General features: G+C 41.1%; 1 protein-coding gene across 1 annotated transcript; it reads left to right on the top strand.

Moving 5' to 3' along the window:
* The first annotated feature begins 289 nt into the window (after positions 1-289).
* LOC110535381 (uncharacterized) lies at positions 290-16,564 on the top strand. The gene is made up of 2 exons (XM_021620355.3): positions 290-925; positions 13,486-16,564. Exons 1-2 carry the CDS (start codon positions 638-640, stop codon positions 15,124-15,126), a joined length of 1,929 nt encoding a protein of 642 aa, XP_021476030.2. The 5' UTR covers positions 290-637; the 3' UTR covers positions 15,127-16,564.
* The last annotated feature ends 2 nt before the right edge of the window (positions 16,565-16,566 follow it).

Genomic DNA, 16,566 nt, shown 5'->3' with positions numbered 1-16,566 from the left:
TAGTACACGTTTAAATTGTATTATGTTAATTTGAAAATATATGTGTAAATGTAGAATGGGCGAACTTTCTTGGCAATGTGAATGTACCAGACACAGTGGAAACATATATGGAATGTATTTTACTAATATTTTAACATATTCATATGCTGGAACTGTGTACGTGTTTAGAATAATCAAGCCAATCAATTCAATATACATTTTATGTATTAATACATTTGAGGAAAATAATATAGCCTCCTCGAGTAAATGGTCGTTCAGTAGAAACACTCCACTACAGTAGGTGGCGACCGTGCGACTATTCTGTTACAAAAACATAAGAAGTTGCAACCTTCTAGCTATTTTTGCAATCCATTAATTAGCATTTTAGTACCTGAAAAATATGATTGTACACATATTCACCACTGTTCAAACGGCATAGACAAATAGAGAGAATGTGTAAAGTCCACGTGCGGATATTAATTATTGACAACACTGTAGACAGCTTAGCCACAATGCTAACTTGGTTGTTGTTGCTAACAGTTGGCTAGCAAAGAGCACAACAATCTGGGTCAGTGGTGACGACAAAATTAGTAGCTAAAAGGTATATCAAATTTGGCTCTGTTTCATGTGAAAATAACTGGCTAAAGAAAAGCACCAAATGGAAATCCATAGATGCATTGTTAGAGGATGCGCCAATAAATCGGACGCAATTATTCATTACAGTTTACCAGAGGAGCCACAGAGACGTCAACAGTGGCTACAGTTTATTAATGAAAGCAACTCGGGAGAGAATATTCCAGTTGTGTCCCGTTTATGTGGCGACCACTTTACAGAAGAGTGCTTCACAAAACTTGATCTCGGTTTCACCACGAGGTTAATATTAAATCTTGACGCAGTCCCAACGATTTATTCCACTGATAAAACATCGGCGTATCGGCAACACACAGTGAGTATATTTGCGCTAAGAGGCTAGCCTACAACTTTGTAAATCTGTATGTGTTTTATGAAACTTAACTAATGTAACATTGGATCCAACCTAAACTTGTGTAGGCTACTGCATCAAATACAGTATTCTACAGGCTAGTAAGTTAATCAGACAATCTACTATAGGCTAGTAAGAATACTATATGCTAGTAAATTAATCAAATACAGTATATTATAGGCTGGTAAGTTAATTAAAGATGGTATACTATAGGCGAATAAGTTAAAGATGCACTCTCAAATTTTTGTATAATTTCAGCCAGTAGTTTTTAAAGTGGTGCTCATAAGCCAAAATTGGCCCCCCGCTTTTTGCATACAACGTCATCCATTTGTGTGATATGTTAAGAATTTTGTAATTTGTATGATATCATATGATTTTTGCCATTAGTGTGATCTGTTACGAATCCAATTAGTGCAATGTGTTACGAATTTGTTGTGCTTAAGATCCCGGAGTGCATCTTTAATCAAGAGAGTATGCTGAAAAGGTTATAGATCTTTTCCATGTACAAGGACCCATGAGCACTAACATGTGAAGTTCAAAGGATCATGTCAAATTGGGTGTCAAATGAAAGATAAGAGTCAATATATATATATATTTTAAATTAAAGGCCCCCACCAGAGAGCAAAGCTGACACTATGTCCACGTAATTCCAGTCCTATAGTGGAAATCGTCTTTTAGGTTCTATCTCCGAAAGAACGACGCATACAGCCAACTTGGCTATGGCTGGTTCTGGAGCTGGATTTGTAATAAGCATGTAGAGAACCACTATCTTGGGCTTTGCCATCTATTGACATCTTCCATAGATTGCCACCGCAAATTCTCCATAGAAAGAATAAGATGAATCTCTGGTAATATAGATAGCCTAACTATTGAACCGTTCGGACTAGACACATTTTTCTACATTGTAATGGGCACAGTGCAACCTTTGGTAGGCTCGTGAGGCCATGGTTCTCACAGCTAGGGGAAGTGAAATGACAAGCTACAATGACTTTGCCCATGATGTACGCCGCAAATTATATGTAACACCTTGAGCGCATCGGACACAATGCATAATCTTTCACGGGTGCCTTTTCATTATTCACTGAACAGAAATAGAAACACAACATATGAAGTGTTGGTCCCATGTTTCATGAGCTGAAATAAAAGTTCCCAGAAATGTTCTATACTCACAAAAAGTGGATTTATCTCAAATTTTGAGCACAAATTTGCTTACATCCCTGTTAGTGAGCATTTCTCCTTTGCCAAGATAATCCATCCACCTGACCGATGTGGAATATCAAGAAGCTGATTAAACAGCATGATATTTACGCAGGTGCACCTTGTGCTGGGGACATTAAAAGGCCACTCAAATTTGCAGTTTTGTCACACAACACAATGCCACAGATGTCTCAAGTTTTGAGGGGTGTGCAATTGGTATACTGAGTGCAGGAATGTCCACCAGAGCTGCTGCCAGAGAATGTAATGTTCATTTCTCTACCATAAGCCACCTCCAACATTGTTTTAGAGAATTTGGCAGTACGTCCAACCGGCCTCACAACCGCAGACCATGTGAAACCGCTCCAGCCCAGGACCTCCACATCTGGCTTCTTCACCTGCAGCATCGTCTGAGACCAGCCACACTGACAACTGATGAAACTGTTGGTTTGCACAACCAAAGAATTTCTGCACAAACTGTCAAAAAAATGTTTTAGGGAAGCTCATCTGCATGCTCGTCATCCTCACCAGAGTCTTGACCTGGCTTCGGCATCATAACCGACTTCAGAGGGCAAATGCTCACCTTCGATAGCCACTTGCACGCTGGCGAAGTGTGCTCTTCACTGATGAATTCCGGTTTCAACTATACTCGGGCAGATATCAGACAGCGTGTATGGCGTTGTGTGGGCGATCGGTTTGCTGTGGTCAACGTTGTGAACAGAGTGCCCCATGGTGGGGTTATGGTATGGGCAGACATAAGATATGGACAATGACCACAATTGCATTTTATCAATGGCAATTTAAATGCAAAGAATTACCATGACGAGATCATGAGGCCCATTGTTCGTGCCATTTATTCGCCGCCATCACCTCATGTTATAGCATGATAATGCACAGCCCCCATCTGTACACAATTCCTTGAAGCTGAAAATGTCCCAGTTCTTCCATGGCCTGCATACTCACTGGACATGTCACCCATGCCATGAAAGCATGTTTGGGATGCTCTGAATCAACTTGTGTGAGGGCGTGTTCCAGTTCCTGCCAATATCCAGAAAATTTGCACAGCCATGGAAGAAGAGTGGGACAATATCCCACAGGCTACAATCAACAGCCTGATCAACTCTATGCGAAGGAGATGTGACTCTGAATGAGGTAAATGGTGGTCACGCCATATACTGACTGTTCTTTTGATCCACACCCTATTTAAAACATTTTTACAGGTATCTGTGACAAACAGATGCATATCTGTATTCCCAGTCATGTGAAATCCATAGATTAGGGCCTAATGCATTTATTTCAATTGATGGATTTCCTTATAAATCTAAATTACATTTTATTGGTCACATACACATATTTAACAGATGTTATTGTGGTGTAGTGAAATGCTTGTGTTTCTAGCTCAAACAGTGCAGTAATATCTAACAATACACGCATCTTAAAATAACTTTAACTCAGTCAAATCTTTGAAATTGTTGCATGTTGCATTTATATTTTTGTTCAGTGTAGGATAGACACTTGATTTCTAGCTGCATTAGTCATAGCAGTGAAGTGTGGCCAAAACCATTCATCTTGGGGGAACGGGGTTCCAAAATGCATATCACACGCAATTTGACCATTTACCATATTTTTTTTAGACAGACTAGAGCAAAATAAGTGAAACTTTAAATTTCCAATATATTATGATTAGTTGCTGGTGAAAATGTGGGGGTGCAACCTATTTTAATTTGCTCCATGGCTCAGGCAGCTGTAGCTGGGGCAGAAGTCAGCCTGTTGTTGTGATTCCGGATGGCCAGATTGCTAGCAAGAATGACAAGAAACTGCCATGTGAGGAATCTTAAGTGGCTCGTTATTGATACCATGTCTTAATTTGAGGTGTTTTGACTGATTTCATGTCAATGCTAATATGTCTAAAATTCTCTAGCTAGCTAACCAACAACTGTAACAATATATTTAAGAGACAAGTGGTCAGTGTGCAAATGTATTTATGTTCTCAATTAACATTGGAGACGAAATATAGCTTACATGTTGTCAACAATCGAAGCCAACCTCATCTGTTTTGCCCCATGGTTGTACGCATCGTTTCTGTTGCTAAACAACCAACCTGTCTATGAAAGACCCGGAACTGACCATTTTCTTCAATGGTAAACGGCCTGAGTGAACTACACTACATGACCGAAAGAATGTCACTACCTGCTCATCGAACATCTCATTCCAAAATCATGGGCATTAATATTGAGTTGGTCCCCCCTTTTGCTGCTATAATAGCCTCCACTCTGTTGGGAAGGCTTTCCACAAGATGTTGGAACATTGCTGCAGGGACTTGCTTCCATTCAACCACAAGAGTGAGGTCGGATGTTGGGCGATTAGGCCTGGCTCAGAGTCGGAGTTCCAATTCATCCCAAAGGTGTTTGATGGGGTTGAGGTCAGGGCTCTGTGCAGGCCAGTCAAGTTCTTCCACATCGATCTCGACAAACCATTTCTGTATGGACCTGGCTTTGTACATGGGGCATTTTCATGCTGAAATAGGGCCTTCCCCAAACTGTTGCCACAAAGTTAGAAGCACAGAATCGTCTAGAATGTAATTGTATGCTGTAGTGCTAAGATTTGCCTTCGCTGGAGCTAAGGGGCCTAGGCCGAAACATGAAAAACAGCCCCAGACCATTATTCCTCTTCTACCAAACTGTACAGTTGGCGCTATGCATTGGGGCAGGTAGCATTCTCCTGGCATCCACCAAACCCAGATTCATCCGTCGGACTGCCAGATGGTGAAGCGTGATTCATCACTCCAGAGAATGAGTTTCCACTGGTCCAATGGCTGCGAGCTTTACACCACTCCAGCCAATGCTAGGCATTGCGCATGGTGATCTTAGGCTTGTGTGTAGCTGCTCGGCCATGGAAACCCATTTCATGAACGTCCCGACGAACAGTTCTTGTGTTGACGTTGCTTCCAGAGGCATTTTGGAACTTGGTAGAGTGTTGCAACCGAGGACAGACAATTTTTACGAGCTTCAGCACTCAGGTACTGTTCTGTAAGCTTGTGTGGCCTACCACTTTGCAGTTGAGCCGTTGTTGCTCCTAGACGTTTCCACTTCACAATAATAGCACTTACAGTTGACCGGGGCAGCTCTAGCAAGGCAGAAATTGGAAAAACTGACTTGTTGGAAAGGTGGCATCCTATGACGGTGCCACGTTGAAAGTCTCTGAGCTCTTCAGTAAGGCATTTTACTGCCAATGTTTGTCTATGGAGATTGCATGACTGTGTGCTCAATTTTATACACCTTTCAGCAACGGGTGTGGCTGAAATAGGCATATCAATTCATTTGAATGGGTGTCCACATATTTTTGTGTATATAGTGTATCTTCATTTATAAACTGGGTGGTTCGAGCCTTGAATGCTGATTGGCTGACAGCCTGGTATATCGGACCGTATATCAGGGGTATGACTATGTATTTTAACTGCTCTAATTATATTGGTAACCAGTTTATAATATCAATAAGGCACCTCAGGGGTTTGTGGTACATGGCCAATATACCACGGCTAAGGGCTGTGTCCAGGCACTCCACCTTGCGCCGTGCGTAGGAACAGCCTTTAGCCGTGGTATATTGGCCATGTACCACAAACCCCCAAGGTGGCTTATTGATATTATAAACTGGTTACCAATGTAATTATACCACACCCACTCCTGCATTTATTGCTCAATTATCCATCATCTTTGCTGTTGCCAAAGGTTATCTATTATATTGCTCAGCTCAGTTGCGACTCAAACTTTGCAGGTGTTTATGATTAAGAAACAATGCCATGCTGGTGGGTGGTACCATTCAAATAAAACCCAGCCCTGAAACGAAACCGAGGCTAAAAATAATTTACACATAATTTCATAGGAAAAGATAAGGCATTGGCATGAATTTGCACGAAGCGTGGAGTTCGGGTTTGTCACTTCAAGCCCAACCTAAGTTGTTGTGCAGCATCCTGGGTAAGCTCTGGCCATCGTCTTTCAGCTAGAAAAGTGGCTTTCTACTAGAGGTCGACCGATTTTTATGATTTTTCAACGCCGATACCGATTTATTAGAGGACCAGAAAAAACGATACTGATTAATCAGACAATTTTTTACATATATATATTTGTAATAATGACAATTACAACAATACTGAATGAACACTTTTATTTTAACTTAATATAATACATTAATAAAATCAATTTAGTCTCAAATAAATAATGAAACATGTTCAATTTGGTTTAAATAATACAAAAACAGTGTTGGAGAGGAAAGTAAAAGTGCAATATGTGCCATGTAAAAAAGCTCATATTTAAGTTCCTTTCTCAGAACATGAGAACATATGAAAGCTGGTGGTTCCTTTTAACATGAGTCTTCAAAATTCCCAGGTAAGAAGTTTTAGGTTGTAGTGCAAAAAGCAGAGCTTGTCTGCATATTCCCCTGTCAGTCTGCTCCTCCACTTATCGTAAATGATCCCCACCTCACTGAACACTCTCACTTGGGACTAGAGGTCGACCGATTAATCGGAATGGCCGATTTAATTAGGTCCGATTTCAAGTTTCCATAACAATCGGTAATCGGCATTTCTGGACACCAATCACGGCCGATTACATTGCACTCCACGAGGAGACTGCGTGGCAGGCTGACTACCTGTTATGCGAGTGCAGCAAGGAGCCACGGTAAGGTGCTAGCTAGCATTAAACGGATCTTATAAAAACAATCAATCTTAACATAATCACTAGTTAACTATTACTAGTTTATCTAGCTTGTCCTGCATTGCATATAATCGATGCGGTGCCTGTTAATATATCATTGAATCATAGCCTACTTCGACAAACGGGTGATTTAACAAGCGCATTCGCGAAAAAAGCACTGTCGTTGCACCAATGTGCACCTAACCATAAACATCAACGCCTTTCTTAAAATCAAAACACAAGTATATATTTTTAAACCTGCATATTTAGTTAATATTGCCGGCTAACATGAATTTCTTTTAACTAGGGAAATTATGTCACTTCTCTTGCGTTCTGTGCAACAGGCTCTATGCAGTCAGGCTCTATGCAGCAGTTTGGGCCGCCTGGCTCGTTGCGAACTGTGTGAAGACCAACTTCGCCAAACGGGATGACTTAACAAAAGCGCATTTGCGAAAAAAGCACAATCGTTGCATGAATATACCTAACCGTAAACATCAATGCCTTTCTTAAAATCAATACACAGAGGTATATTTATTTAAACCTGCATATTTAGTTAAAAGAAATCCAGGTTAGCAGGCAATATTAAACTAGGGAAATTGTGTCACTTCTCTTGCGTTAATTACACACAGAGTCAGGGTACATGCACCAGGGTGGGCCGTCTGGCTCGTTGCAAACTAATTTGGCAGAATTTTACGTAATTATGACACAACATTGAAGGTTGCGCAATGTAACAGGAATATTTAGACTTGGATGCCACCTGTTAGATAAAATATGGAACGGTTCCGTATTTCACTGAAAGAATAAACGTTTTGTTTTCGAAATGATAGTTTGACCATATTAATGACTTAAGGCTCTGTGTGTAATTATGTTATAATTAAGTCTATGATTTGATATTTGATAGAGCAGTCTGACTGAGCGGTGGTAGGCAGCAGCAGGCTCGTAAGCATTCATTCAAACAGCACTTTTGTGCGTTTGCCAGCAGCTCTTCCCTGTGCTTCAAGCATTGAGCTGTTTATGACTTCAAGCCTATCAACTCCCAAGATTAGGCTGGTGTAACCAATGGGGAATGGCTAGCTAGGTAGCGGGGTGTGCACTAATAGCGTTTCAATCGGTGACGTAATTCGCTCTGAGAACTTGAAGTAGTTGTTCCCCAAGGGTGGCTGTTGTCGAGGAGAGGGACGTAAGCTATACTGTTACACTGGCAATACTAAAGGGCCTATAAGAACATCCAATAGTCAAAGGTATATGAAATACAAATGGTATAGAGAGAAATAGTCCTATAATAACTACAACCTAAAACTACTTACCTGGGAATATTGAAGACTCATGTTAAAAGAAACCACCAGCTTTCATATGTTCTCATGTTCTGAGCAAGGAACTTAGCTTTTTTTTTACATGGCACATATTGCACTTTTACTTTCTTCTCCAACACTTTGTTTTTGCATTATTTAAACCAAATTGAACATGTTTCATTATTTATTTGAGGCTAAATTGATTTGATTGATGTATTATATTAAGTCAATTACAACAATACTGAATTAACACTTATTTTGTCATTATTATAAATAAATAAATACATTCAAAAAATTGTCCAATTAATCGGTATTGTTTTTTTTTTGGTCCTCCAATAATATCCGTATCGGCGTTGAAAAATCAGAATCGGTCGACCTCTACTTGGGACCGAAGAAGGTGGGGGACAGAAACTTCTTTGCCAGTGGAGCAAGTGATTGAAGTCTGTCTTCATTCTGCTAGTCCATTCTGCTGTGGCTCTGGGATTTGGACTCCGTAGTAGGTCAGACTCCTTCAGCCACTCTTTTGTCTTTCTCTAGTGCTGTCCCTGAGGTGAAGGTCTAGCTCTTGTAACGTGGATCCAGGACAGTTTCTTGGAGCACCGCCTTGTCAGACTGTCCAACATGGTTTTCCGTAAAATGTTGATGCCTTGAGTAGAAGAACCCTCCTGCATCAGCTTCAGCACCGACACACTGGGGATGATGCTTGCTGCTGTAGAGCTGATGAAGTCGCTCATCTCCAGTGTCACCTCCTCCATAGGTGCCAGAGTCTCAATTAGGTTAGAGACAATGTCCCACTGTGTCCGTATTCACCTGCATACACATTCAGTGCACGCCTCTGTTCAAACATCCTCTGTAACATGTGTAGTGTTGAGTTCCAGCGAGTTTGAACTTCTTGGATGATGCTGTGTTTGGGAAAGGCCAAAATCTTCCTGAATGGCCCTCAGCCTCTGTTTGGCCAGTGTAGTGGCTTCCTTTCCTCTTTACCATAGCCACTGCCCAAGCCTGAAGCGGGGTTGTTTGGTAAGCATACAGTCCACACTCAAGGTTTCCAAACGGCCAAACATTCAATGCCATCCAGGGATATGGTGCAACAAAAATGTTTATTCTTCTTATATCTAACAAAGAAATGATTATCCAATCAACTTAAAGCATAGATTACTTGATATGGAAAATACATAATATGACCTGTATGTATGTATGTATGTATGTATGTCTGTATGGTCAAAAAACTATACTGCTCCTGCATCTAGCAAGGACTCCCCCGAAGGCCCAACTTCCTGCCTTTTATCCTAACACACTTACCACAATACAATGAATGGGCAAGAGGGGGGGGCAAAACTGAGTTACACTAACAACAAATGAATATATCTCAATCAGGTAAATATAAATCATAAAGGTACGTACCTAATATTTCATCATGTACATTAATATTTAATATATTTACACAAATGTACATGGAGCTCGGTATGTTCAGTCTTTTAAAGAAATATGTCCAAATCGGCTCTAACAGCCAGTACAGAGTGGTCAAAGTGAGATGCACAGCTCTTCAACATGAGAATAATGTCTAGCACAGCTCTCTGACTGGATAGTCCATCATTGATTACAAGCTATAGGGTGTGTGCACTGCAGCTGAAGTTTGGAAGATCTGCCAGTCTCATACCTTTCACCATGTTTGCCCCACTGTCTCTGAGGACCAGCACTACACGTCCCTGTGTAGATTTCCCAGTATTCCAACATGTTCAAAAACATCTCTCTGATGTAGTTTCCTGTGTGTGATCCAGTCACAGTCTTGACTTTCAGCACAACCTGCTTTCTTGTCCAAATATTGTCAATGATATGTCCAGTAAGGCTCCTCAGGGACTCTGTAGTGCCTGACCAGCAGTCAGTTGTGAATGCCATGTGTGGAGCGTTCACTGGTGCCACCAGATTCTTCACTTTCATCACAACTCTTTTTAATGTGTTTTATCTAGCATTTCTGCGCGGTATAATTTTTCATCTTTGATCCTGTACCGGGGTTCAGCCTCGGAAAACCAACGTCAGACACCACTGTGAATGGCTGGTTGTCCGTATCAATCATCTCAATAATTGCTTCATCCATCTTCTTGGCCATTTTGCTTGTTTATTAAACAGTTGTAAGATTGTAGCCTGCGATGTCTGACGTGTCTGTATCCTTTTTCCTTGTGAAGAATTTGCGTTTGCATTTTTCATCATTGCTTCCTTATGGGCTTTTGGATGGGTGTTCCTAAGGTGATTCCTTATGGGCTTTTGGATGGGTGTTCCTAAGGTGATTCCTTATGGGCTTTTGGATGGGTGTTAAGGTGATTCCCCAGGTTAGTGGTATGTTTTGATTTAGCCGTTGCTGACCTCATGCTTACATCTTTATCACAAATAAGACACCTTGCTTTCCCTGGTGCCAATTCAATGTAATAGTCCCACACTGGTTCTCTGCTTTTCTCTGCCATCTGTAAAATTAATATAATTGTACACACACACGCACAGCTCTCTGAAGTGACAAGGATACTGAAGTGTCTGCTAGGAGACGCATACTCTCAACTGTTTGAATAATAAAACTAGAATTTAAGTTACCTATGATGAATGTTGAAAACAAAAACTGTAATTTCTATATGCAGGAAATCCTATTTTAATCATGTGCATGGTAATAATTGACTACCAAAGTGTGAGTCATAATTCCCATGACACCTTCCAGCAAAATAAATCTGAAAGGCGGTTAATTCATTCATTTATTCCACAGGATGTTTTTAGATTCACTTCAAATAAGGTCTGTTTCGTTTAGGTTTACAACACCTTACCAATTTGATAACTGTGTAGATATCCATAGGATAAGGTAACTCTGATTGGCTAAATATAGGCAAATATTTTTTTGTAGAGTGGATTTATGAAAATATGTTGACAAACGTTACCTTATTCTAGACAGTTTTACATGAGTATCAAAAAGCTGAGGCAGTGTAAGCCTGCACGAAACACAGACCATATTTGAAGTAGATAAAGACATGAACGGTAAAATAACAAAGAAACCCCTTTCAAGTTCAGCCGCAAGTTACTATAGGAATTATGACCCGCCAACCATTTCTCTCTGTACCATCTGTATTTCATTTATCTTTGACTATTGGATGTTCTTATAGGCACTTTAGTATTGCCAGCCTAATCTCTGGAGTTGATAGGCTTGAAGTCATATAAACAGTGCTGTGCTTCAAGCATTGTTAAGAGCTGCTGGCAAATGCAGTAAAGTACTATTTGAATGAATGCTTACGAGCCTGCTGCTGCCTACCACCGCTCAGTCAGACTGCTCTATCAAATCATAGACTTAATTCTAACATAATAAACACACAGAAATAAGAGCATCATTTCGAACCGTTCTGTATTTTATCGAAAGGGTGGCAAACCTAAGTCTAAATATTGCTGTTACATTGCACAACCTTCAATGTTATGTCATTATGTAAAATTCTGGCAAATTAATTAGTCTTTGTTAGGAAGAAATGGTCTTCACACAGTTCTCAATGAGCCAGGCAGCCCAAACTGCAGCATATACCCTGACTCTGCTTGCACTGAACGCAAGAGAAGTAACATAATTTCCCTAGTTAATATTGCCTGCTAACATGAATTTCTTTTAACTAAATATGCAGGTTTAAAAAATATATACTTTGTATTGATTTTAAGAAAGACATTGATGTTTATGGTTAGACACATTTGTGCGACAATTGTTCTTTTTCACGAATGCGCTTTTGTTAAATCATCACCTGTTTGGCGAAGTTGAAGTAAGCTGTGATTCGATGATAAATTAACAGGCCCCTCATTGATTATATGCAACGCAGGACAAGCTAGTTAACTACATATGGATGATGATATTACTAGGTTAACTAGTGATTATGTGAAGATTGATTGTTTTTTATAAGATAAGTTTAATGCTAGCTAGCAACTTACCTTGGCTCCTTGCAGCCACAAGGCTCTTTTGATGCTGCACTCGTGTAACATGTGGTTAGCCTGCCACGCAGTCTCCTCGTGGATTGCAATGTAATCGGCCATAATCGGCGTCCAAAAAGGCCAATTACCGATTTGTTATGAAAACTTGAAATCGTCCCTAATTAATTGGCCATCCCGATTTAATCGGTCGACCTCCTACTTTCTACTGGTGTGGGCTTTAAGGCATATTTACATTTGTCAACCATTTTCCATCACAAATGTTTTTAATAAGCAAAGGCTTTGATTTCTGGTCAAACAGATGGAAAAGAGGTCTTAGAAAACATCTGCAAGAAAAAGTCTTAAAAGGTATTATAAATACATCAAAATACGTTAATATGTTAACGTAAAGACCGTTGCCAACTAATATTAACACTTGCCGAAATGTTGCCTTTTGTAAGTTTAAGAAACATTGCGTTGTGGCTTGAAATTCCATTACCAAAAATCCACATACCGTATCTTTAAGATATTTTCTCATTTCTCTCCCTCATGAGGAGGAAGGATAGTGAACGTTTACAGAAGTAACAAGTAAAGGTAGGCCTATCAATTAGTTAGTGTTTTTACTGAAATCAATTTTGTTTAGGAATTTTTTTATTGATTAGAACTTGAAATCCGTTATCAAATCAGTAACGGAATTTCAGCAATTGAATTGGCTACAATGGGAAATCGTAGTAGTCACAAACGACAGTTGGGTTCACAAATTTGGACAGTAGAGCACAGTAAAGAAAAGTAGAGTATTGTACAGTACACAGAGCACACTAAATTTGAGTACACTAATGTACTGTACTCTAGAGTGCTGTACTTTGTCTGTACAAACTTGTGAAACATAAACGTCTGTGATTGGTTCAGATTTGGTCTGGTCCAGTCTAAATCTGGAGCAGATATTTGGCAGTTTTGGAAAATGTGGACACACAAAAAACAGAGATTTTACCAAAATGATTTGACCAAACTTGGCATCTTGACAGTTCTTCCAGTAAATGTGTTATTGTAAAAATCAGTGTACTTCTTTAAAAGTAGTCCTTGTGCATAGTTTTATGGCTTGTTAAACTTTTGAAATCAATGGGTTTTTGTGTGGCATACATTTTATGTGAACAATGTAAGTTTCAGCACAATTCTGTTACCATGGAATTGCCCTATAGTAAAGAAGATGGCGGCGCAATGCTATAAACATTTGCCGCCAATTAAGTAGTTCATGTCTTTCACCTTTCCCACTCCACACCACCAACAAATCATATTTTTTGTTCTTATAGTATTTTTTTGTTCTTAAACTTTATGGCCATATAAAATGTGTCTTCCAGGCTTAAACCAAGTGTAGCCCAAACACTGTAACTTAAATTAAATAATGAAACACTTCTTGTCCATCTCACAGGTGTCCGCTGAGAGTGCAAAGGGGACTGGGATGTTGGAAGTAAAAAAGACTGGCATCAAGGAGGAGCCAGTGGACAGGGAGGTGGACTCGCAGGCGAATCGCTCAAACAATTTGTTGGGTTCAATCAAGAAGTCGTTTAGTTCAATCAAAGAGGAAAATGTTGGACAGGACGCGAGCATTGCAGGGAGCTATGACCAGATTAGAGTGGTGAAAATAGGAGACTCACACACAGGAGAAAGGAAGAAAGAGGGAGGAGAGTATGGGATGGAATACTCACACTCTCACCAAGATGGAGGCTATGATGCCATGGTAACAGAGATTCACAGGGAAGAGAGGATGAAGGGAAAGGGCAGAATGAAAGAATGGATGATGGAGAAAATGAATGTGACGGCGCATGAGGTGGAGGTGTTTGTGATAGAAAACTCAAAACCAGAGGAGGAGGAATGGAGGGAATATGTGTTAGGGGAGGAGGAGGAGGAGGAGGAGGAGGGATGGAGGGAATATGTGTTAGGGGAGGAGAAGGAGGAGGAGGGATGGAGGATAGAGGAGAGGGGAGAGGGCAGAATGGAAGGGATGTGGGTGAAAAAAGGGAGACGGAAAAAGCTCCCGGGGCCGCAGTGGTGGAGATGGGAGCAAGAGAGGAAGAAAACAGAGGAAGATGAGTGGAAGATGATTGCAGAGAGGGCGAGGGAGGAAGAGCGGGAGAGACAGAAAGGTCAGACTGTGGAGGAAGAAGAGAAGAAGCGAAAGAAGAGAGTGGCAGGGTTCTGCTGCCCACAGTGCAGCAACACCTTCCAGTCCCGAAGTGAGTTAATGGAGCACAAGACCGGCTGCTGCAATGATGCAAAATACACCTGCCCAGTGCCACTCTGCCCCAAACACTACACAACTAAGAGGTCCCTGTGGAATCACATCCGCTTCCACCGTGTAAAGGATGACAAGAAGAAGAAGGCGGCCTTGGAGACTATCCAGAAATCCCAGGGAGCCCAGGAGCAGAAGATGAAGGCCTATGATGCTTACCTGAAAGCCCAGAAAGCCCAGAAATCCCAGCGAGCCCAGAAAGCCCAGAAAGCCCAGAAATCCCAGGTAGCCCAGGAGCAGAAGATGAAGGCTTATGATGCTTACCTGACAGCCCAGGTGCAGCAGAATCAATACCAACCCAGCCATAAGAAGAAATTCTTCTGCCCACTCTGCAACATATACTACAGAAACCAAACTAGCCTGGACAAGCACTCTCGTTGTCATACCAGTGTCCACAAGTTGACGTTCCGCTGCTCCTTCTGCTCACTGGAGATCCTGCGAAAGTACACAACTAAAAAGCACTATGACTTGGAACACCCGGGCAGGGTCCCACACTGTGAGGAGTGTGGAAAAACCTTTAACTCGATCGACAGCTTCCTAAAACATCAGGTTAGACACTTGTCCGTGACACCCTACTACTGTTATGAGTGTCGCATCTACCAGCTGACCCAGAGGGGCCTCACTGCCCACCTGAGAAACCACTCTCTCAGACGAAACCAGGAGCAGCTAGACCAGCAGTCTGGGAAACTCAACAAACCTGATAATACAATGAATCATAGTACAGCCCCTCTACACAACAACCCTGCCTCTCTACAAGAACCACACCCATCTCCAAGATAACCACTCCCATCTCCAAGATAACCACTCCCATCTCCAAGAGAACCACTCCCATCTCCAAGAGAACCACGCCCATCTACAAGAGAACCACGCCCATCTACAAGAGAACCACGGCCATCTACAAGAGAACCACGCCCATCTACAAGAGAACCATGCCCATCTACAAGAGAACCACGCCCATCTACAAGAGAACCACGCCCATCTACAAGACACATCAAAGAAGAAGAACTTATAACCATAGAAATGGAATCTCAATCTGTGCTTTAACCCCTCCTCTTTGTCCCATAACCATACCCCTCCCTCTGACATGAAAAACTGACCTGGGAACTTTATCAGTGACTATTTCTGTACAGGAGAACACTGAGACTGGGGTCAAATCCTCTAAATAGAGACATCTAGTACTTGGTTTTTACAGGAGATGAACTGTTTTATCGATACAGAGCGAATAGGAGAAATGACAGTAGTACCAGAATCAACAACCTCTGCATCATCAAAACAGTTGCTCTGTGAGAAGGTGTTAAAGTTCACAGTTAGCCATTATGTAAATGCCAGCTGAAAAGTACCAGTGGCCTGGCTTTGGCCACAGGTGAGAGTAGGCCCCCTGGAGCCGGCCCCCTGGAGCCGGCCCAGTGAGACACGGGTACCAGCTCACGTAGATGGAAACTGAAAAGACTGAGCCATATGTACAGTATTTGTTTGTCACTGTTACCTTGAAGGCCAGGTGTCTTTAAAACGTTGTAAGCCCTTTATAAGCCCCATAATATCCTATATGATGTGCATTTATCCTTCTATCCGTAATCTAAGATAGAGAGAATTCAGTTTAATCTATAGAGTTGTCTTACACAACATTAACTGTAATTATCTTTACGTAAAATGGGATAGTCACACATTTATAAAATGTAATTTAGTGTTTCTGAGTTAATGTTGGTGTTGAGATGTATTATTAGACCATTCCTGATCCTTTGAGGTTTAATCCATTTTTCCTTCTGGTTCTGCACTTTTCTCTTTATTTGCACTTGTTTATTTCCTACAGTAGTCCAGGGTGAGTAGTACAGCACTATGGGTAGGTTTAGTGGGTGCAACATAGCCATAGAAATGTTTTGTATAGAACAAATACTTTGTTAAACATATGGGTTGTCTGTCATGGAGGATAGGGTATAGTGTCAACTCTATTACATTTCTATCTGCAACAAGAATGTTTCACCTCACTGAATACACCCCATGTATACAGTAGCAACTCTCTGGTCCTATAGGAAGCCAAGTGAACTTTCTCTGGCCAATAGAGATGAACCCGAATGACACTGTAGCCCTGCCCAACAAGGAGCACTTTGATGTCGACTGGTTCCATTACTGAATGTCTGATGCTTTGTTCTCTACACTATTGACATGCTCTCTGAATAAAAAGCCTTTCTATAGTATTTACTGGTCAGTGAAAAACACAGT

The sequence above is a fragment of the Oncorhynchus mykiss genome, chromosome 11, assembly GCF_057628025.1.
Source record: "Oncorhynchus mykiss isolate SJ-2025 chromosome 11, ASM5762802v1, whole genome shotgun sequence".
Lineage (NCBI taxonomy): Eukaryota > Metazoa > Chordata > Actinopteri > Salmoniformes > Salmonidae > Oncorhynchus > Oncorhynchus mykiss.
Note: the sequence above shows the minus strand (reverse complement) of the source record. Positions and strands in the feature narration are given on the sequence as shown.

What these genes read in the sequence shown, in the direction of transcription:
- LOC110535381 (XM_021620355.3), top strand. Translation starts at nt 638, where the DNA reads ATGGAAATCCATAGATGCATTGTTAGAGGATGCGCCAATAAATCGGAC. An exon ending in CGGCGTATCGGCAACACACA is followed by an intron (nt 926 to 13,485) that starts GTGAGTATATTT and finishes TCCATCTCACAG; the next exon opens with GTGTCCGCTGAGAGTGCAAA.